This window comes from Chenopodium quinoa, unplaced genomic scaffold (assembly GCF_001683475.1).
Source record: "Chenopodium quinoa cultivar QQ74 unplaced genomic scaffold, ASM168347v1, whole genome shotgun sequence".
Classification (NCBI taxonomy): Eukaryota; Viridiplantae; Streptophyta; class Magnoliopsida; order Caryophyllales; family Amaranthaceae; genus Chenopodium; species Chenopodium quinoa.
The window spans coordinates 2,215,155-2,239,426 of NW_018742418.1; the positions used below are offsets into that span (position 1 = coordinate 2,215,155).

At 32.6% G+C, this 24,272-nt stretch overlaps 1 protein-coding gene across 2 annotated transcripts; it reads right to left on the reverse strand.

Annotated features, from left to right (window-relative positions):
* Positions 1 to 601: 601 nt before the first annotated feature.
* Positions 602 to 21,565, reverse strand: LOC110709122 (homeobox protein knotted-1-like 6). 2 transcript variants are annotated; one of them, XM_021887342.1, is made up of 6 exons: positions 20,600 to 21,555; positions 20,219 to 20,356; positions 19,961 to 20,099; positions 15,795 to 15,845; positions 1,622 to 1,860; positions 602 to 1,022 (listed from the first exon to the last, which is right to left on the reverse strand). In XM_021887342.1, exons 1-6 carry the CDS (start codon positions 20,891 to 20,893, stop codon positions 864 to 866), a joined length of 1,020 nt encoding a protein of 339 aa, XP_021743034.1. In that variant the 5' UTR covers positions 20,894 to 21,555; the 3' UTR covers positions 602 to 863. The 2 variants fall into 2 exon arrangements, with proteins under 2 accessions (XP_021743034.1, XP_021743043.1); XM_021887351.1 differs by lacking the exon at positions 15,795 to 15,845 and having other exon boundaries at positions 20,600 to 21,565.
* Between the last annotated feature and the right edge of the window lie 2,707 nt (positions 21,566 to 24,272).

The window sequence follows — 24,272 nt, forward strand, 5'->3', positions numbered from 1 at the left end:
AGTAACAGGTTGGGTTAATTTCGGGTCAGGTTAGAAATAGGTCGGGTTGAATTCAAGTCGGGTTAGTAACAGGTCGGGTTAAATTCAGGTTTTGACGGGTTAAAAAGGGTTTGGGTCAATTTCGGTTCAGGTCAATATTTTACGGGTTATATTCGGGTCGAGTTAGCTCCGGGTCGGTTCATGTTCGGGTTCGGGTCTCAAATACTCGAGTTAACTCGGGTCTAGGGTTGGTTTCAGGTCGGGTCATATCGGGTTCGGGTCACCATTTTTCCGGGTTTAGAGGGGTCGGTTAATAATCAGATTCGGGTTGGTATCTCGGGTCGGGTCAGCTTTTGACAGCCCTATTGACCACTTCTAAAACCCTTCTTGTAAACAGCTTGTGTTTAGTCTCTTTATTTTTCCCTCAACATTCATATACGTACTACTTAGCAGCATACAAGCACTTAATACATTTTCTAAAATAATACTCCGTATCAGTTTAAAAATCTATGACAAAATCACGCGTCTACCAATCCAAAGTGTTGTATACTTGTATTTATCAGTTTCTTATTTTTAATGAGCATATAAATGCAATTTATGTGAGTGACGTGACCATGAATAAGGATTCTAATGAAATTAGCCATTTCATTTTATGAGGATACATTAGTAGTACATCGTTTGGTTTACATTGCAATGAGGATGCAAATGGCGGAGGCGGGTGTATATGCTTCCTCCATCATCCAAAATGAACCTAAAGAGTGTTTCTCATAACGGTAAATTGCCATTAGCACATATACATAAGCAGCCAGAATAAATATGATTTTTGTGTGAAGTGTTTGGTCTGTAGATGGACTTGTTCAGTTGTTTGTTGCCATCATACATCCTTAGTCATCTGTGAAGTATTGTCCGGAGTAATTATCCATGAGCGCGTATTGCATGTTCTCAGATGGTTTCCAATGACGCTTTCGTTGGTTTATAAACCAATTGTTGATTTGCCTTTGATCAAGACCGGTCATTTCAGCTAGTGCAATTTTATCGGCTTCCTGCATAGCAAAAACCAAAAGATGAGAAATGATAATCACATACATGCATTATATAAAATCAGACAAATAAACAAACAAGCAAAACCTGAAGTTAAGATTCAGTGCTTTTGATGGTAGCAATTATAGGTTGTATGTTGGGAGAAATCTACTCTCAATGTCACTCAGTCATTAAAGGGTATGTTTTTAAAAGTAGTTTAAGATTATTACGGAAAATAGGAAGTTTTAATGAATACTTTTGGGCAAAAATTCCGATCTTGAGATCTTCAAGATACACTTACATATACTTTCTCCTAGCGAAGCCTTGATCTAGAGTGGTATCGAAACAAATGAGTTACTAGTAATACTAGGCTTAGACCATCATTTATTTCGAAGTTATCTTCATAACAAACCACAACAATGACAATAACACCTATCATAAATCCCACCAAGGCATTTTGCAATGTACCACAATGTCGAACTAGAAGAACAAAACGAAAGCTACTAAAACAATTACATCTTGTAACATTAGGTCGTTAGCCACTAGGTTTACTATTAACATTAAGGATTAAACACGAGAAACAAATTAGAGGTTAGGAAATAACGGGCTGTACGGTACTCACAGTAGGATATGGCCATTTATAGTGAGCATTCCACCACTCAAAAAGCATCTGCCTTGCTTCCCTTGGTAGCTTCCCTTTCTTTTTTTTCTTGGAAAATTCAAGCTTGAGACTGCTTATATGACTCCCAAATTTACGTAGGAGCTGATCCTTGAGACCCCGCTCTTCATCCTTCGGCTGCAGATCCTGTACATCTACCTCTCCTGCACTATAATCCTCATCTGATGACACAGGACCTTCCTCTGGTAACATAGAAAAAAATCAGTTCATGAGAAAAAAATCATGGATGATGTTGAGCCATCAAACTGTAATTGAAGGCGTTATCTATAACGAATTGCACCACATTTAGGCAAGACTTCTAAAATCAACCTAATCGACTTACAGGCATTATCAAGGTTGCAACAAAACAATCAATTTTCCAGCTTTTTAGCAATTAGTCAGACACAAGAACAATAACGTACCGAGTAATACATATTTGTTCCCTATATTAACAAACTGCTAATAATATAAACAAAAACATCAAGTATCTTTTTAGTCGGCTTGCTTGCAATCTGATGTTATCACAGGGGCTAATAGAGTCATAGTCCGCCATCTGCGATTAACAGATTGCAATCTATAAGAGCCTACATATCTTTTACTTGTTTGATCTAGGTAAACATTGAGTACTATAGAGGAACTTCACAATGAATTTAGCTGCATCATACTGCACGGACATGTATGGAGTACTGCACAACATTTTTGTAACATAAGGGAGACAATGAAAGAGGGGTCGAGGACTGTCAGCTTTGATTCTATCCTCCTCTTAAGGGAACATTTATTCCATTTCTGACACCAAATAATCAAAATTGAATTTAATAGCAAAATCTCCATGGTTTTATTAATTGTGTACCCTACAAAGATCTACTCCATGAAACTTCCAAAGTTCCAATTATTTTGACACTAGAGGTTTTTGGCCTTATAAAAAAGTTTATCTTGATTGAAATACAATGCATTATCACTAGCACTGTCAAACGGTTTGACAGTTCGGGTTTGGTTCGGTTTGAAATCGGTTCGGTATTAAATCGGGTCGGTATTAAATCGGTTTAAATGTCTCGCGGGTCGGTTTCAGTTCGGTTTAAATATTTAATGGTTCGATTCGGTTTCGGTTTAATCTTGATCGGTTTTAATTCGGTTCGGGTTGTAAACAGTCCGGGTAGTAAACGGTTCGATGCAAACGGGTTGCGGTTTGTTAATGGTTTGGTGTAAACAGTTTTTATCCCGGTTCAAACAGTTTCGGGTTGGAAGCGGTTTCGAGTTGGAAACAGTTCGGTTCTTTTTTGGTTCGGTTTATAACTGGTTCGGTTTTTTTCGGTTCAGTTTATAACTGATCCGGTTCTTTTTTGGTTCAATTTATAACTAGTTCGGTTCTTCTGCGGTTTAACGTTATTCGGGTCGGTTCCATTCCGAGTTTACTAAATTACGATTCGGGTCAGTTTTCGGTTTCAAAAAATCAATTGTTTATCGAGTCGTTTGGATTTGGGCAGTTAAATGGTTTTGGTTTGAAATTTGATAGTATTTGCTGGTTAACAAGTTTTATATAAAGTAAAGACTTCATCATTTCATATTTAGGCATCATATTATAAACAAATTCACATTGATTTTATAAATGTATATCATGTTCTGTTTCAAGTTTAGTCATATTGATCTTACTAGTGTATTACGAAGTAGATTATAAAAGTTAGTGAATTAATGTATTATTGTTTTACAACTAGGTTGTTATATGTTTCTTATTTAATCATTTAAATACTAGTGTCATAGTCATGATTTGATGAGTTCTTATTAAATGAAAATTTGCAATTTGATAATTCGATACTTGATTAATCAACAAGACTGATAATTATGGCTCGTTTATCTTTATATATTTTCATGAAATTATGAAGATATTACAAAGTAGTTTGATTTGTGTAATGAAAGAAAACATTAATGATTTATTAACAAGGTAATATTGATTAGTTCAATCGATCGTATGTACACATTAACGCATAGCATCTAACCATCTTATAGTTAAATACTTCGTATGTATTAGTACAAAGTTATAAATTAGTGAACATTATTTTGATTGGATCAATAACTCGAGCTGTTGTTTTAAATTAAATTAGGATCATTGTTCGTGTAGTTTAAGTATAATGATCCACACCATCTCTAACTATTATTTTAATACTCCATCCGTCCCTTTATTTTGTCCCTTTGTCATTTTTGGGGTCAAACTTTGAAAATATTGACCATAAATTACCACTAATCTATAAAACAGTAAAACTTAATTTTGTCACGAGACTCATGAGTCATGACTCATGACTTCATGAGTGATCTTTTTAAATTTGTATCATTATATATTTTATTAATATAACGTTTTTATAATTTTTACTTGTATGAAAATAAAGATATACTACGTAGATGTTTTAATACGCGTCTTGGAGACTGATCCCGATCAAATGAATACACAACACACAAAACATCATCTAATCAGTCTCAACCATAGATCAAAAACAATCTACGGTTAATTTTTTCTCCCACAACACACACGGATCACCACTCTCAACCATAGATTAAAAACAATCTACAGTTAGCTTTTTTTCCCCACAACACACACGGATCACCATTCTCAACCATAGATTAAAAAATCAATGGTTAGATTTACATCTCAACCATTTTGATACCCTAATTCCACTTTCACTTTCACGCCTCCTAGTTCTTTCTCTCTCTCATCTCATCTCCTCTCAGATCTCACTCATTCATTCACGGCGCCTCTTCGTTTGTCGTCTCTCTCATTCATTTTCAATTCTCCCTAATTCATTCACGGCGCCTTTCGTTCGTTGTTGCTGCTCATCGGTGTTGTTGCTGCTCTAATCCTCGCTTATCAGTGTTGTTGCTGCTCTAAACCTCTCTTTTTTTGTCCAGGTATGATATCTCTCTTCCTCGTACTTCATGCAACTGATTTAATCTGATTTATGAAGTAGAAGAATTAAAGTTGTAGTTGATTTAATGAGTATATAATTGTATAATTGTAATTTAGTGGTTTACTGTATAACTCTGATTAGTGGTCTATCTTAAGTTAGTTAGTATTTGACGGTTGTATTTCTTGACTGATTTGCATTATTGTTTGCATATCAATCAAAATGAATCAAGATTAAAGAATTGAACAGGAAAGAGTGAAAGACCAATAATCAAATTTGACATTAAAATTTAGGTTTTCTAAGCTACCACACTATATAACATAGGTGTCCACTACGTTTTGCATTATTATAGTTATAATTCCCCTTAATGAGTATATAATTGTATAATTGTAAGTTAGTGGTAATAGTATATAATATGGGTTCATCTTATTTAATTTTCTAGTAGTTAAAAATTTAATGGGTTGCTACTGAAATTTGATTATATGAGTTTATTAGCGTTTATAGAAAAATAATATGGGATTAATGACTTTTCACTCTCTATTCTATTTGTTGGTTTCACTATTAAGTGTACATCTCAATGTAATGGGTTTTCGACTCTTAACTAGAGTGTAAAAAGTACCTAAATGTGTTAGCATTGATAGGGACAATTATTTGTTATAAGGCTGAAATGTGTTGTTTTGATCTTGTTTTTTCAGCAATGGATCAAGGGTATGAAAATTATGATGAGGACAGACAAGATTATTTAGAAACTTCAGATTCTCAAAACACTATTCAGAATCAAGATTCTTCTCAGCAACAAGTCACTACCACTAGTGGTAGTAAACGTGGACGAACATCAGATGTGTGGAGGCATTACACCTTTTTTGATAAGATTGTTGGTCTTGCTCCGATAAGATATGTGCGATGCAATGTTTGCGGTAATGAATATAAAGCACCAGGTAAGGCTGGTACTTCCACTTGTAAAGCTCATACTAAGGCATGCATGGGTAAAAATATACATCATCCTGCAAATCTTGAAAGTGTTGTTGATCCTACGTTTAATCAAACTCGTCATTTACAATTGCTTGCTAGAGCTATAATTTTAAATTCCTATCCTTTAAATATTGTGGAGCATCATGGCCTTAGGGAAGTTTTTACGAATCTGAATCCTAATGTGAAGCATGTGTGTAGAAACACTATGTTGAAATATTGTATTGCTGAGTATGATAAGTTTAAGTCCTTTTTGTTGCAATCTTTTTCTGGAATTGAAGGTAGAGTTAGCTTCACTTGTGACTTGTGGACAGCATGCACTAATCGAGGTTATCTCACTTTAACTGCACATTATGTTGATAAAAATTGGTGTCTAAGGTCTAAAATTCTGAATTTTAGATATTGTGGTCCTCCTCATACTGGTGTTGAGATAGAAAAATTTGTGTTTAAACTTATTGGGGAGTGGAACCTTCAGGGTAAAGCTTTTGCAATTACTGTTGATAATGCTCGATCTATGGATGTTATGGTTAAACTTTTGAAGAAAGATTTAATGTTGACTTCTCCTCTTCCTTGTAATGGTAAATTTTTTCATATTCGATGTTCAGCTCATGTCTTGAACATTATTGTTCAAAGAGGTTTGAAAGAAGTTGATAGTAGTGTTCAAAAATTGCGTGAGGTTTGTAAATATATTGATTCTTCGTACTCTAGACTTACTCAATTTGAGCATGCTCTTTCTGAGGTTAACTGTCTATTTAACGATAAGTTACGTCTTGATGTTGTGACTCGTTGGAATGCCACCTATACGATGCTCCGAAAAGCTTTAGAAGCAAAGGAAGCCTTGAAAGTGGTTATCGATAAGTATATGGGTTATGAATTCAAACTTTCGGATGATGAATGGGATACCCTTGCAAAAATATGTCATTTCCTAAAGCCATTTTATGAAATCACTATGTTATTTTCTGAATCTGAATATCCTACCGCAAATTTGTATTTTGCTAGTGTTTTGAAAATTGAGCACACAATAACTAAAGCCCATATAGACCCTAAACTTGCACCCATGGCAAAAGTTATGCTTGAAAAGTTTGAGGGCTATTGGGATGACTATAGTTTGATCCTTTCAATAGTTATTGTTCTTGATCCTCGCTATAAGCTTTTTCGATTGACGAATATGTTGAAAGTGCTTTATGTTGAGGAGGCATGTGTTGAAAAGGCGAAGGTGATTAAAGATGCTCTTTTGGAGTTGTATAACTTTTATTCTTCTATGTGTTCCGGTTTTAAGTCAAGTACAATTGTTCCCCCCTCCATCCCTATTGGGGTTGATAAATCAAATAGTCTCTTGGATGATGATGATATATTCAAGGTAATCATTTTCTGTTTATTGTGGTTTACTAAAATAATAATTATATGCCTTAATTTTTATTATTTAATAAAAGCATATTTTTTGCACTTTTCTAGGATGTTGATGATAGCCTAAATCGACCATCGATGGAGATTGATAATCATTTGAATACTCCTCGTCAACCATCAATTGAAGGGCAGAATTATGATGTTCTCAAGTATTGGGAATCTCAAATTAATGTGTACCCCATATTAGCTATTATGGCTAGGGATGTTTTGGCCATTCCTATTACATCGGTAGCCTCTAAGTCTTCTTTTAGCATGGGTGGTCGTATTTTAAACAAGTATAGGAGTGCACTTTTGCCTAAGAATGTTGAGGCGTTGGTTACCACACAAAATTGGTTACGTGGTTATGATTGTGATATTGAAGAAGACGTCCTTGAAATTGGTAAAGAGGTGATAGATAAAAGTTTTGCATCTAATTAAGGTATGGATGTTGCTATTTTACTGATGCTTAATTTATATTGTGTTGCTTAATTCAAGCTTTCTTGTTTTTTTTTGTGAGAAAAGTGTAGCTTCATTTCTTACACTAATGATAAGTATAGGGTGCTGCTACTGCTGACTGCTTCTTCTCCTTACTGCTGTTCTGCTGACTTGCTGTGCTGCTGACTTGCTGTTCTGCTGTTGTTCTTCCATTCTACTGCTGCTCTTCTTCCATTTTGCTGTTCTGCTGCTCTTCTTCCATTCTGTTGTTCTGCTGCTCTTCTTCCATCGCTGCAGTTATGCCATTTTGATGTTGTAGTCTGCAGTGCTGCTGATCTGCCATTCTGCTGCAGACTGTGGTGCTGGTGTTAATCTTGTTATGCTAAAAACTTGTACAATTCTGTTGTTAAAACTTGTTTGTATGGATTGGTTGGTTTGATTTTGTTACTTTGTTGTTAAAAATTGTTTAATTATGTGTATGGATTGGATTAGTTTGTTTTGGTTTTGTTAAGTTGAAACTTGTTGAATTAGAAATTTTATAACTTGTTAATGCTATTAATCCTATTATGCTACTGGAATACTGCTATGTTGATGAATAAGGCCCAAAAGGCCAAAAAATTGTAGGTTATTGCCCAAAAAAACCAAAATTGCAGATTATTCCCCAAAAACCAAATTAAAGTCAATACTCACGGATTAGCTAACGAAGTGCTATTTCTAAGGGAATTTAGTATTAACTAAGTTACTAAGATATATACAATTAATATGATAAGTATATGGTCTCAAGAAAAATTGATAAGTATGGAATATATGCTAAATATATTCTAAGATTTCTAATACTTAATCCATATAATTACATAAAAAAGTGCACCAAAAAAAAAATTATTATTACATAAAAAAAAGCTTGTAAACGGTTCGATTTATAAGCGGTTCGGTTCATAAGCAGTTCGGTTCATAAACGGTTCGGTTCATAAACGGTTCGGTTTATAAGCAGTTCGATTTACAATCAGTTCGGTTTTTAAATGGTTCGGTGCAAACGAGTAGCAGTTTGCTAACAGTTCGGTGTAAGCGGTTTTTATGCCAGTTCAAACGGTTTCGGGTTGGAATCGGTTTCGGGTTAGATACGGTTCGGTTTTTTTTCGGTTCGGTTTTCTTTCAGTTCGGTTTATATTTGGTTCGGTTTGTTAACATGTTCGGTTCTTAAACGGTTTAACATTACTCGGATTGGTTCGGTTTCAGATTTACTAAAATGCGGTTCGGGTCGGTTTTCGGTTTCAAAGAAACGGTTTTTAATCGGTTTGGTTCTCATTTGGGTCGGTTGGATTCGGGCAGTTAAACGGTTTCGGTTTGAAATTTGACAGCACTAATTATCACTAATAATCTAATCAACAAATGAATTAATTTTTTTCAAAGTCAAGCATCTACTTTACTTACAGAGTACAAAGAAAGTTTCCATAACCTTCACATCATTATTTCACATCATTCGATCCAAGCTTTACTAAGTCCATTTAAAGCTAAGACTATACTTCTTCCATTTCATCATACTTGCTAAACTTTCATTTTTTTGTTTGTTAATGCACTATTATAATCATTGGAAAAGATATGAAAGAGTTAGAAAGGATATGAAGTATATGACTTGGTTGGATGGAGTTAGGAAGGATATGACTTGGTTGGAAGGAGTTAAGAAGAATATGAAGTATATAATTTGGTTGGAAGGAGATAGAAAGGATAGGAAGTATATGACTTGGTTGGAAGGAGTTAGGAAGGATATGACTTGGTTAGAAGGAGTTAAGAAGGATATGAAGTATTTCGTATATGATTTGGTTGGAAGGAGTTAGAAATGATATGAAGTATATAGATTTGCATGAGAATGGGGCATTGGATCATAAGGGATGGAGGAGGAAGAAGATGTTTGTGGATGACTATATGAAATAATCATTTTTGGTTCATGTAGCCGACCTCACTTATGAAATTAAGGCTTTAATTGATTGATTGATTGCACTATTATAATCATTTATATCTTTAATTTTTGTAAGTATCAAATATTATAGCATAATATTTTAATATTTTGGAAATATACATTAAGACTAGTCTAACAAAATCCTGTGACAGTTTTTCCTAGCTTATTAATCACCATATATAATCAAAGTTGTAAAGCATGTTTTGCAAGTATTTAAGATTTGGAGAAGGTACAACTTTTTTGTCCTTTGTTTTGCATGCTTGGTAAAAAAAATCAATGTATATAGTGTGAAGGGAAAATAACAATAGAAACTAGAAATATTGTTAGTGGGTGGGAGGATCCACATTAGATAGGATATGAATCATATGATGCAAGAGTTTTGAGAAAACTAGACTTAATAAAAGTAGCTACATAATACTCCTTCCATCCCAAAAATATTGCCCCAATATTTTTTCTAATTATTTATCCAATCGTTTTATTCCGTAGTTAACATTGTCCTTACAACTTCAAAATCACTCCACTTTATTTCTTACCTCACATACTTAAGGATAAAACTATTTATCGAACACCAAGTCACCAACTCAATACAACGTATGGAGTACAACTCTTGTAAAAAAAAACGAGTTATTAGGCAAACATTAAGGAACGAAAGGATTACGAAACAGAACAAAGAAAAAGCTTCTCCTACATGCCAAAAATTGGAAAATAAAGAAAATATTATAATAAATAGGATTATTTATGAAGGTTAGAAAGAGACAGAGAAAGGTAGTGGACAGGAGATGGTAAAAAAGGTCATAGACCAGTCCTTTCCCAAATCAGAATGGACAAGACGGCACACTCAGAAGCTGCACAAATCAAAACTTGCAATTTTTAAAAATAAAAATAAAAACAAAAAAATGGACAAAAAAGAAAGGGCAGTCAAATCCCCGTAAGGCACGCTGATAGGTTGTCAGATTATGGGATCCACCCTACTACCCTAGACCTTAATGGCCCCATATTTTGTGAAAGGCCCATGAATATTTTAGAGAAGGTGAAGAATATAAACAGTGAGATAGTCCGTCCAACCAACATAAGATACGAGGAAAAGGATAATCTACATGTTTTAAGCTTAATACACTCTTGTCATTGTCATCTGCTTCTTCAATCATGGCCTAGGGATACTCCATAAGAGGTGTCAAACACACCCGACTCAATCTGAAATTGATCCAAAAAATATCCAATTCGGATTTTGACTCTCGTAGACACAATAATCTATCATAACTTTAAGAATTGACTTGACCCGACCTCACCAAACACGATCCGAATATCCGAATTGACACCTCTTGTCTCCATTCATCGTGCTCTTTCCGACTTACTAAAATTTGTCAAATTGAACCTAAAGAGGTCTCACAAAAAACCTTTGTGAGATGGAGGGAACAACTTTTATCCATCTAAAGTAATCTAAACTTATTTGTTCGGGAAAAAAAAAAAAAGAAACTTATTTGTTCGTGTTTATGATTAATTAACGGCAACACCATGCACCACTTGAACTTGTTGTCTTCCAACTTTGTGAACTTTAGATCCACAAACAATCAATATTGTCCACAACTTTGTTACGACATGCCCAATGTATTGTATTTCAAATTAAGCCCAAAGCAACAATACAAGTATACCTTAATTAGATCAACATTACAAACTTCTTTTTATTGAACTTAGCTTCGGTTCTTCTCATCTTATTTTCACTTATTTTAAGATAATATTTGGTTGATAGAGGTAGCAATTAATTTAAAAATTGTGGGAATTAAAATACATGCCTTAAATTCATGGGATCTTTCTAAAGTTGTTAAATTTGTAATGTGGGAAGAAAAACTTCTATTTACTTAGGGAGAACTAGGTAATTAAATTCTTATAGTTTTTGCTAAATTCTTATAGTTATGGAAAGTGAAAATTCCTAGATTATTCTACTTCCTCCACTACACCATTTTTTTTTCAACCAGACAATTCTCCCCTAGTTACAATTCTTAGGATCTTCCATTTTCCATTTTTTCTTATGCAGGTTCGAACATGATAAGTTTAAAACTAATAAATCAAGATACTGGAAATTCCGGTGCACAGATCAATACCTTAATCATGAACAACCACTTTACCTAGTCTAGGAGTTTTAATATCAAAAAGTTACTACATCCTTATTGCGAGTAGAAAACTCTTATTAGTTTCAATTGTTGTTCTCATTAAACCCTTTTTTTATATAAGTTCAACTAATCCAAAACAATCATCAAAATGAAAACAAAATACTCATGGGTACACTGTGCACCCGAGTGTATATAACAAACTACCTGAGCTTATTTTATCTTAAACTTATTTTTAAGTCGTCCTAAATGACTATTGTGTTGTGTACTTGTGTAAGCTTGCTTATTGCTGAATAAATTTAATTAGAATTAGTATAAATATGGAAACTAGATATTTAGAACACACACATTAATATTGAGAAAACTATGCTTTAATAGTCTTTCATACGTATTTGTGTTCAATTAAGAACAATCAAAATCCAGTTAAATCAAGCGATTAGAGCATATCTTAGTAACTATTTTCAGCAACAAGACACAGCCTTATTTGAACAAGTTTACATAAATTAAATGTAGAACAATTCACTTGAAAATGTCTAGATGTACCACAAGTCCCCAAGTCACAAGTAATTTTATACAAGGGCTCAAATAACTTAGTCCTCATAAAGTTATGTTTAATTCACTTTATTTTTACTTATCTAATATATAAACTTATTTTTTAATTTGATCTAATCTTATTTGATGCCTAATTTGACTAAACTTTAATTTAATATGTATGCTAATCTACAAGGATATGCTTGCTTGCTTGAACACCTTAATTTCATAAGTGGATCGGCTACATAAACCAACACAAGTAGGAGGTCACCCATCCATCCTAGTACTATTTTCAATCTATAAGGATATATGAGGTCTTATTAGATTGTTCAATGTTTATTTTCACTGTATACAATTTTCAAAAAAAAAAATCATTGTGAAAAAAAAAAAAAATTAGCGATAAAAAATCGCAAATAAAACAATAAAGTTTGATTTGATTTAAAACAAGGAATAAGCTTATGAAATAAGGTGACTAAACCTTGCCTAATGAAAACACTCTTATTTATGAGTTTGATTTCTTGTTTATCTGGAGAGTTCAGTATATTATCTTAAAATAGTTTGATAAAAAGATAGTTTCACACACAACTTTTCTTCGAAAATTGCTAACTTTATTACATAATATTCATAACATTTATTAATTTCTATTTAAAATTTTATAATGGTCGTTTGAAATATGACTACTAGAAAATTTTAATTATTATGCATTTAATGATTGACTTATTTTTCTTCCATTCATAAAGTATATTTCTTTATTTTTTATATAAAATAGTAACAACATTTTTTTATCCAATTTTTTGCTCTATGTATGAAATTTTTGTTTTATATTATAATTTCTCGAAAAATATATTTTTATAATGGATTAAAATTTTAAAAAATTATATTAGTATTGTAGATATTATAAGACTAATTATATATTTATATCCATATTATAATGTGTAAAAATAAACCAATTCAATCATATTGATTTATCACTAGAATATTATGGTAGTCATATTTCAAATGACCACTATAAAAACATCCTTACTATGTACATAATACTTAATAAAGTCGAGTAAAGAGATGGTGCAACCTTAAACGTTGAGCTTGAGCAGCCGATGAGGGAAAGAGGTTAAGGTGGACAAAGTAATAGATGGAACAAAATGAAAGTGTTATTTTGTTGAACATTATGAAACGGATGGTTAGATTGTTATAACCATAACTATATTGGGAGTAGATGGATCACGTAACTTATATCATAAAAGGCGGGACACACCCCCACGTTCGCTCACCAATCACCAACCTCAAGTCCTCAACTACCTCATGGTCAATTAATATCAAAACATGAACCTTCTACCATACCCCATTGATGTCGAACCCCAACTAGTCAAGTACCCAAACAAAGAAAGAAAGAACACAAAACAACAATCAAAAAGCGCACAAAACATAATGAAGAGAGACAAAGAGATAAACAGGAAAAAGCCTAGTAGATAGTAGGCCAATAAAACAACAGTAAGCCTGGTAGGGTCATACACTCGTACGAATACAAAGGAAAAACAAGTGCACACACTCAAAACAAGTGTGACCCACCCAAGCTGTATTCTCCACAAACACGTATGCACGAGAATTAGAGAAAAATTATACTCGATTATATTATACTTCTTCTAGTTTCTTTTTAGTTAGCACGTTTCTTTAGTCACGTTTGACAATACACAACTTTAACCATTAATATATTTAAATAGCAATAAACAAAAATTATAAAAAGTTTTTGAAAATATATATCGTGACGAATCTAACAAGATTTCACATGACTATATTTTTCATTACATATAAAGCAAAAAACACGGCCAAAAGGGAGTGAGTGAATAATGCTAAAGTCAACTAAGAAAATTAAAGTAGTATGTAGAAAAAGAAAAGAAAAAAAATAAATAATTTTGACACATCTTCCAAATATATATAATGGAAAATTTAAAGAACTTTTTCTACAACAGAGTATGTACATATAAAAAGATCTTAAATACGTAGTAGTACTTTCGTACTTAAATTTTAGGAGAATTTATTTGCTCTAATATTATATTGTTAAAATAAATAAGTTCATAATTAGTACTACCTCCGTTTTTTAGTTGACACATTTTGACTTTGTACACTATTCACATGACTTACTTTGACTTTGTTTTGTGATTTAGTGTTAGATAAAACATAGTCATGTGGGGTCTTGTTAGTTTCGTCTCAACGTCTAGTTCCAAATATCACAATTTTATATCTTTTACTAACACGCAATCAAAGATATTTATATTTGAAAGTATGCGTTGGCAAGCGTATCTAAATGAAAAGTGTCAATAAATAAAAAACAGATGAAATATATAATAGAGAAATGATTAAAAAAAATAACTCTTTGAACATTCCTAATTGAAAAAACGGGAGAACAAAAAGGATGGAGAAGAGGAGATTAAAGTGCACACACTCAAAAACAAGTGGGACCTACCCAACCTCAGTCCTCCATAAACACGTATGTAGCGTCTTAACTAGAGAAAACTCTGCAAATGCATACATCAAAAATTGACCTTTCATCACAGAAACTAAGCATACCACAGAAAAGAGGAAAAAAAAAAAAGAAAAAAAAAAAAAAGAAAGAGAAAATGACATTCCAACCAATTAACCCCAAACAAAGAGATAACATTAGTGTTTTTATTTTCTTGCATTTAAAAGCTGCTTTTTCTCATTTTTCAGCGTAAACTCCGGGAGTCTCCATGTGATGATGTGAGTTTTTAAGCCCCACCCAAACTATCTCATCCTTTCCCCTACCAATTATTTCATGCTCCTATTTTTCCATATTTAGATTTTTGTAAAGGACTAACAACGACGGCCACAACAACAACGACGACAATCCTGTATGGCTGTATAGTACTCGTATTACCGGTAATTATGGAGGTCGATAACTTGATATGTATCTCGTTTCTTAACTTAGAATAGCATGAGTAACATGACAGTATAAACATCAGTCCCGTCTTAATCGGTTGAGTAATCGCTTTGCAGTTAGCCATACAGCAACAATGTACTCCGTAACACATACTTGGTCCATCATTTATAGATTAGAAACTTACTACCAATATGGATAACAAGAGCTTATAGGGAACGATTAAAACTTGGGAATTTTTTCTATTTGGAGGAATGAACTTTATTTAATAATGACACATGAAGTATATGCTTTGAAAACAAATATACTAGCATGAAGTCAGACCTGGTATTTCCCTGATTTACCTTGCTAGCAAGTAATACACTTCATGAAGTACAGTATAAAATAGTCCAAAAGAATCTATCAACGAATTTGTTAGATAATGAGAGTACAAGAAGGCAGCCTATATCGATCCATACTACCATACATTGTCGAATTTTACTCAGAATCCTATTAAACCTCCCGTACAATAAATCTCGTCTCATCTCTATAAGTCATCTCACTCTCATTTTACACTAATCTTAAGCAGAAATTCTCTTAATAGATGACCTTTTGGGATACTATTTGTAGTTTTGTATTACTAGTTACTAAGAAACCTAGGATAAGAGTCCTACGCGTAAAGATCAAGCATTTTTCCAGTATTCATCCACACCACAACTAGACAAGCAAAATAATATAAGAATTGCTCCCTTCCAATAGGTCACAGCTCAAACATACTAAAACGTAGCATGTGTCAAAATGTAGGCATTCTACTACCAAGTACCAACCACGGTTAAGTTACTCAAGTACCTATCAACTCTCCCTAAGGTTTCTGCTAAACGGTTGTTCAAATTAGCTTGCAATGACAATCACATAATATTAGAAATTTTCTTAAAATTTTAATGCATACTACTCTTTAACCCAATCCATAACATAATGCTAATACCTTCAAGTGAGCCTTGTTCTTGAGAGGACTCCCTTATTGTCTCTGAATCACCTGTCGTACCGAAAGGGAGTACATGTTAAAGACACTCCATTTACCAGCCTAATTTTTCCCAAACTTCCAACGTTGCACAAAAGAATTATGAAATCCAAAAAAAACGGAAATAGCATATTGGCCAATCAAGAATACAGCAAATTTCTTAGGTAGGCAAAACGAGAAGGATTCCTAAAGACCAATAAGGAGGCAAAATTTGATGTCCATTTCATGAAAAAGAAATCAACAAAGAGGTTTCCTATCTTATTCAAGAAGTATACATAGAAAAAAATAATTGACTTGAAATAAAAAAAATAATAGCATACAATGCACCATGATAGCAAGATATTAAAGACTCTCCAAGTCTCATTCAAGAAATGCACAGAACATAGTCTCACACAAGAAATGCACACAACATACCGTGTAAAGGAGGCATGCATAAATCATCTAAACTAAGCATCTTTGGCACAAAATAATCCCTACATATTACCAAAATTGAGAGAACACGACAGCTTGAGATACAACGTAAATATAATGAAACTAGGTTACACCTTATAACTAACTTTCTTAATAACTTTAGAGAGTAGATGATTATCGGCCATGCCTGAACAGCCAATTACTAATGGATAACCCAAACCCATGCTATAAGCTTTCAAACTTCTGATAAGGAGCAAGCAAGAATTCACAGAGGAGAATAAAAAAAAGCTAAAATTTTCAAGCAAGATAGTGGTCTAACAAAGCTACAAGAAAAATATAATCTCCTGAACTACATGATCCATCAAAATTCCAAGACATTCCAAGGTTGATCCTGCAAGCTAGAAAACAAAGAAGCAATTTCTTTTTTTTTTAGGGGAAGCATCAAATATTGCCTCTAAAACTGTCATGTGGAGAATTTTGTATCACTTTAGCAAAAGCTAATTATGAAACGAGTACCACAGCTTTAGATTGAGAAATAAAAACCTTATATTTCGGCTAAGTATAAGTTACCAAGAATAGAACTAGTACAAACTTAGTCATAGATAAAAATATAGACATTAGGAACATATGCACATCATAAAAGAAGTAAAGTTTAAACAATGTGGTCAGTGGCGAATATTACAAGTTAATTAATAATAAAACCTTTCCACAGCCAAATCTGTGCCAAACGAAAGTAATCGCATAATCGCTATATATGTCTTAAATGGGAAGTACAAGGTAAGCATGTGGTATATGTCAAAACTCATCCAAGTGGGTATGCGCATGTGGTGATGAGAATCTCAATCAGATGGAAAACAATTAAGAATTCACTTACGCGCAGGATTAAGATAAAACAGACCACACGGAACAAATCAACAGATCAGATTGAGGGCCAAAAAGTTAGTTTGTACTTTCAATTAAGAAAAAATAGTTTCCAAACATAATTTAAGATTACCTTCAATCTGCCTTTGAATAATTAAAGCATGCGAAATGTTTTAAGTATACAATATTTAAAAAGTATAAGCAATTAAGCCCACAAAGTTGGACAACACGACGATATAGCCAATGGAAATGGTTGCAGCTTTTTTCCCTGACAAGGGATGTTAATAAAAACACATCTTTGTACTTCCATTAATCATAGAATCGGGTTTAAAAAGTCTAGTAATTATCTACAAAGTATGCTTAACAACAAATGCCACCGGTACTTGGTCTTCCTAATCATCATCAGAATTAATTATTTTAAACAGCAACACAATCGAACACATAGCATGGTAAGAGATCTTAAAGTTCAAAAAGGATCAAAGAAAAGACATTTTGCAAGTCAAAGAAAGCATATCACTAAAGAAGTACAACACACCATAGCACAATTACACAAATCTTTTACAAAGTGCTGACGGTCCATGCAAGCACATTATCAAGATAGACCATATGCGAATCTTTGTTTAAGATAATTTTCTTATTATCCTATAGATAGCGAATTGGTGGCAACACAACTACCTAATTACCACTTCTCGTAAAATAAATCACACACAATCTGATCAGCTTTCCTTTATTCCTTATGATGACAAGAAGATAATCCTTAAGATAAATATCCTATATAAGCCCAAAACACAAAGCAAAAAAAAAAAAAAAAAAAAAAAAAAGCAGTCCAAAGCAGGCAATTCCTGATGCCCAATTCCACCTATTATTAGCTGCAATAAAGAACTCTCATGCACCATTGGAACTTGAAGCCCTTTGAAAGTTACAAGGCAAGGCATTATCAAAGGCAACAAATATTGAGATTCAATTATAAATAATAAAAACATATATTCACTTACCTACATATTTAAAAAGCCAATTATGTCCACACTATTATATTAACTCTTTATAGCAAGCTTTTTCTAAGCCTTATGCCTTAATATGATAGGAAGCTTTTTTTTTAGGTATGATTGATCCACAATCCCCCCCCCCCTCTTTCCCCCACCAAGGGCTTCTACATCCTCTTATTTGCTTTCGGAATAAATGCTGGCTATCTCATGGCGGAAGAAAAGCTATTTTAAGTTAATGTCAAAGCCTACACAAATATATTATAATGAAACTTTGCCAAAATTAATGTAAGGAGTTTGAGAAATTCAAATTTTGTTTTTTGACAACCACATACTATAAGGGATACAATAAGCTAAATAATGCAACTAACAAATTTCATATGATCTTACAATTAAACTTTAATGGCATGCAATTATGCAAGTGCAAAGACTTTTGAGTCAAACAAGAAGGTGAAAAGGTTTTGACAAGTATCAACCTTAACATTTAAGGTTTCTACACCCAGAAGATTATCATACTATTTGCACTTTGATTATCAACTAGCAAGATTTCCCTATGTATATCCACATAATAGGATGTAGACATGTAGTAAATGGTATACAAATCAACTCACCCTAACATTGAGTTTGTTATATCTATAGAATACTAGTGATCATAGAAAAATCATGAACAATTAAGGTGTAAGATGCTATAATTGATTGTTTCTCAAACCTATTCCTATTGGATCCTTGACACCTTAACATGGACACTGGTTATACGGACACTCCAAACAATCATTTTGGTGCAAAAATGGTGCAAATTTGAGAGATATGTTTGGACACACACCCGTGTCTAATACGAGTCCCAAAAAGAGAGACATTAATAAGATTGACATAAATTGACACAAGAAATACACTTCGTGATCCGAACCCCATGACATTTACTCCATTTTGAATGTTATGCAAACTGCCAGAAATTATTTAACCTCAAAAACTTTGGAGAAAAAACCGGGAGGAAATAATAAAGAAAGATCATAAAACTATAGCATGCACAATTATAATGAAAATTGGTAAGAATTGGGCCTACATTTTCTGAACTTTTACAGGCTTCCACACGACTACAGTTTACTTAGGGAATGACAAAAACTAGCTGATTTTAGAAGTACTGCTGCTAAAGAGAAATCTAAGGCTGGTAAAAAATAATTCTGCTATGAACTGTTTTCATCACTACTACTCCAGTATATATTTCATCTGAAATGTCAAATTCAGAATCTCTCAACCGTGCAAGTCTCAATCTTTTCAGTGTTCAGTTTTCTTCTCCTCTCCCTCTTGTCTGACACAAAACTCAGATAAATCAATGTAAAAGAAGAAAAGCAAAGAAAAGAAATAAATCCCAAAAGGAAGATAAAGTAATTAAGGTGAAAGGATTGTTGATTCAACTGCTAACAAAAGAACATCAAATTACAACCCAGCCCATATAAGACTATTTTAGTTACTCTTGCACTTGTTACAACTCTTACGAGCAACATATGAGACGATTACATTGTCACGAGATAAATCATCTACACATGACCGACTTGAACGTATGTAACAACATACAAGAAAAAAGAGATGAACACTATCTAATCTCTACTCATTAGTCATTACTAGGGTTTTTATAAGACTAGTTGAAAGTCCTATAAGACCAAAAAATAAAGATATTTGTTTTGTTTACTTTAAAGAGTAAAACTATAGGAAAACCAACAGAAGAACAATCATTAGTGCACAAAGCTCAATGAAGCTAAGTTAAACAATATACTCCAATATAATCATATACTAAATACAAAAAAAAACTATATATTATACACTGACATTGAATTAAATAAACGAACTAGTAACGGATGAGTGAGAAAACTATACCAGCAGAGGCGGTCTTAACAAAGGCTCCCTTGCAGAGATTCCGGAGCTGAGTCTCAATTTTGTTCAAGAAGTTGGTAGCTTCGTCAAAGGGTCTTGAAAGATCTGACTTATACTTGTCCAATATCTCACAGTAAGTCTCCTGAATAAATTATATAATATTTTTACCAAATAAAGTCAAAAACCATATACTCCTACTATTAACTAACTAACATAATCCAAAGAACAAAAAAAAAAAAAGGGGCGTTTATAGTAGGGGACCATGAATTCATCAAGCTCAGGATCCATTCCTATGCACGTAGTAGTTCTCCCTCCTCCTCCTACAACTTCTCGTCTATAAATGTCGCTTTCTTGTTTGATTTCCTCTAGTATGCTCGCTATCTCCGCCGGCGCTCCCACCTGTACTCATCATCAATTTTCACAAATCCAAATTAGCATTATTTTTTTTTATTTTTTTCCTCGGTGATTCTTCTGCGACAGCGGTCTTTAAGAATCTTCAGTATTTTATGCGATAGCGCAGTGCTTATACACGGCATCACCATCATCATCATCAGATGTGATGTGCGCTATCGCATAAAATACTGATCAAATTACTGAATAAAATTTCTAAACGAAAAATGACAAGGAAAGAGAGAATTACACCTTATGGCAGTCAATATAAGACCGAAGAAGGCGAGGATAGTGTGGATGAGAGGCGATCTTAGCCTTAATAGAGGAAGACGTGTCATCACTTCGTTGATGCATCTCGGAAGCCGACTCGGAAATACAAGTAGCCGAGATCAGCTCATCGGAGCCGAATCGGACAGCGGCGGCACTCCCGGAATTCATTACGAAGGAATGGTAATCCGCCGGCAGGATAAGATTTTCCGGCGACGTCAACGCTTTATCCGAATAATCAGCAGCCGTCGGATGAAGGCCGTAAATCTCGTCCATCATAAAAACATCAATGGAAAAAACATCAACCTGAAAATAGGGGATTATGTAAGAGAGTAGGAGAGAGTAAATGGAAGTTAGGTTATTTGGTTTGGGGGGGAGAGAGAAAGTGTTTTAGATGAAATTGGAGTGGCAAAGGGAGATATTGTGATGTTGGGAAGTGTGAATTCTGGTGATTAGAAGAAGAACTAGTATTGCAGTGATTCATCCACTGAGTTTATCATAGAAAAATAAACTGATTGAAAGAAAATTATTAATAAATAAATAAATAAAAATGGGGGAAAATAAAATAAGAAATAATAATAATAATAATAATAATAATAATAATAATAATAATAGATGTTGGTGATGGAAGAAGGGGTAAGGTTATGGAGTAATGTAATGTTGTTCATAAGCCCCTTGTTTTTATTTGTTCTTTTGTCTCTTTATTTACTAATATTTGTACTTTTTTTTTCTTTTTTTCAGCTTTTATTTATTTAAATTGAGTGTTTTTTTCATTGTTATACATACTTTATTTATTTATTTATGAATGTTGTATGGGTATTATGATGTTTTCATTGTTATCCTTACAACTTGTAATGTAATTTCTTTCTACACATTTAAGTGAAAATACAAGTTAATATCCTATATTAACAAAACTTGTTTATATTAAGGGTTATTCTGTAAATTTTGCAACCACACCCCCTTTCTCTCTCCTAATTTTACAACCACACCCCATTTCTCTCTCCTCTATCACCACCGCATAACCACTAATACCACCTGCCGCACCACCACATGACCATTAGCACCACCAGTCGACCATCGCACAACCACTAGCACCACCAGTTAACCACCGCACCACTACGAGCACCACCCGCATGAGCAAATCCCTTTCCCTAAGGGGCTAGTATGGGCCCACTTTACATAAGTTGCTACTAGGGTGTCTTTTGTTCCGCTGGCCGGCTGGTTTAGAGCCATAACGTGGACATGGCCATGGGAGGGGAGGAGAGAGAAGGAAATTGTGACCGTGGGAATAGAGGAGAGAGAAGGAAATAATGTCCATGAGAGAGGAGGAGAAAGAAATTTTGGTGATATAAACAAGTTTTGTTAATATAAGATATAAACTGGGTTAAGCATGGGACGGGTACCCGTACCATTAGTGCTAACGGTTCGGGTAACCGATAATCAATATCACTAAAAGTGATATCCATAAAACAAACCGATAAGTTCGGGTACCTGAATTTTCGGATCGGTTATCGGGTACCCAATAAGATATTCAATAATGATAATTAAACTTAATAATGTAGTTATTATGATATCATTTAACACTAATTACAACAATACCACATGATCTTGACCAAATTATTAATAATATTACTAATCATTGATATTATAAAGTGATTATGAAGTAAAGTAAGAGTTTAGATTTTGGAAAATAGATTTAAGTAGGAAAAAAAAAACAAAAAATTGCTTAACGAATCGGATTGGATAACCGTTAATTTTAAAATGATAACCAATAACCATACTCAATAACAAATTTTCGGAACAGTTACGAATCGGGTTTTCGGTTTTTCGATTTTTCGGGTAGTTTTGCTCATCCCTATGCTATACTACACCTATGACCTCTGTTACATATTCTCTGTGTCCCATAATAATTTACATAGTCAAACTTTGAACACATATTGATGCACTACTTTGACCTTATTTATATTACTCCCTCCATCTCTCTTTTATTTTATTTTATTTTTTATTTTATTTTTTTTGCCCTAATATTTGGGTTAAATTTTGAAAACTTGTTCATGAATTTATAAGATATAATATAGTCATGTAAAATCTTATTGGATTCGTTTCATTGTATATTTTATAGAATTATATTTTTATATCTATAGTACTATCTAAAGATAAAGGGATTCTTGGGTGATAAATTTGACTTTTCCCAAAATGCCCTTCTCAATTTCCAAATTTGCTAATTCACTTTTTTTTTTTTTTTTAAAACAGAATTCACACATTTTTTTTAAGCCACAATTTATTTTGTTCTTTTTGTTTCCCTCCCTAAAAAAACAATATAAATTGTTATTCACCAAAAAAAAAAATCTTAATTGCTCACAACTGAGCGTTTTTTATAAATGTTTCACAATATATTCTTTTTTCAAAAAATTCATGCTTTTTTTTTATGCATATTTTCCAAAAATTCATGTCAATCTCTAAAGAGTAAGTCAACAAATAAAATCACAACCAATAAATCTTTTAACATTTGAAAAGGATTATTTTATAATAGTCAATAAATTTTTTTAAAAAATAGATTAAATCATCAATCTATTTTTTATTTAAAAAAAAAAACATCCTACAAAGCACAACCCACGTTTCACTTATTTGGTTTTTTTAAATTGATCCACGTCTAACTTTGTTGAGGAAAAGTAATATCATAGTCATCCACGTAAAAAAAAAGAAATTAAAAAAAAATAAATACCCTTAAAAAAGTTACTCATGCCACATAGAAAAAAAATACCACCAATAAAAACTGCTTTTTTACAAAAAATATAAAATATATATCACATACAAAAACCGCTTCTTTTAATCGTACATATATCATAACAATCTATTATTATATTTAATTTTCTCTCAAAAAGATCCATTTGACGACTGTAATTTTTGTAGAAGAATTTTATGAACATGTACGTATTCGTTCCATCCGAATTTCTTTTGTAATTGTTATTGTATAACTATTTTATTTTTATTATCAAAAAAGTTATTAATTTCTTTTTATATAAGCACTATTATTTAAAAAGAAATAAAATTATAAATTACGAGTAAATTAAAATAATAAATTTCTTATATTGTACACGCGTAGCGTGCATCTCTTAACTTAAAAAGAAAGAGATTAAATTATCTATTCTTCCTGGAAAAAAAAAAACAAACTACCCACAAACCAAAATTATTATCACCAAACAAAAACAATTATGTACTTTACATATTAAAAAAAATTAAAAAAAAAACCCACTAACCACATTTACTTTTTTTTTGTTTTATTGAAAAGAACCACGTTAGCTTTGATAAAAGATAACCGCACATATTTTTACTAAAATAAGGAAAATTTCCAATATAATTCCCTTAAAAAAAAAACAATACATCCAACATATACCACGTTATAAAGAAAAAAAAAACCTAATGTATTAAAAAGAAAAAAAAAATGTACATCTATCTAATCTATATACGTAGTATTATTATACATCGATGTTTACTCTATAGTCTTGAATCTTTTATACAAAAAATTCAACAATCAACAATATTTTTAAGGTTAAGATACAAGAAATGGAGTAAATTTTTTTTTTTTTTTTTTTTTACAATCTTTAATTTAAAATTTTATGTAAGTATTGATTTTCGAAAAAAAATTACACACACA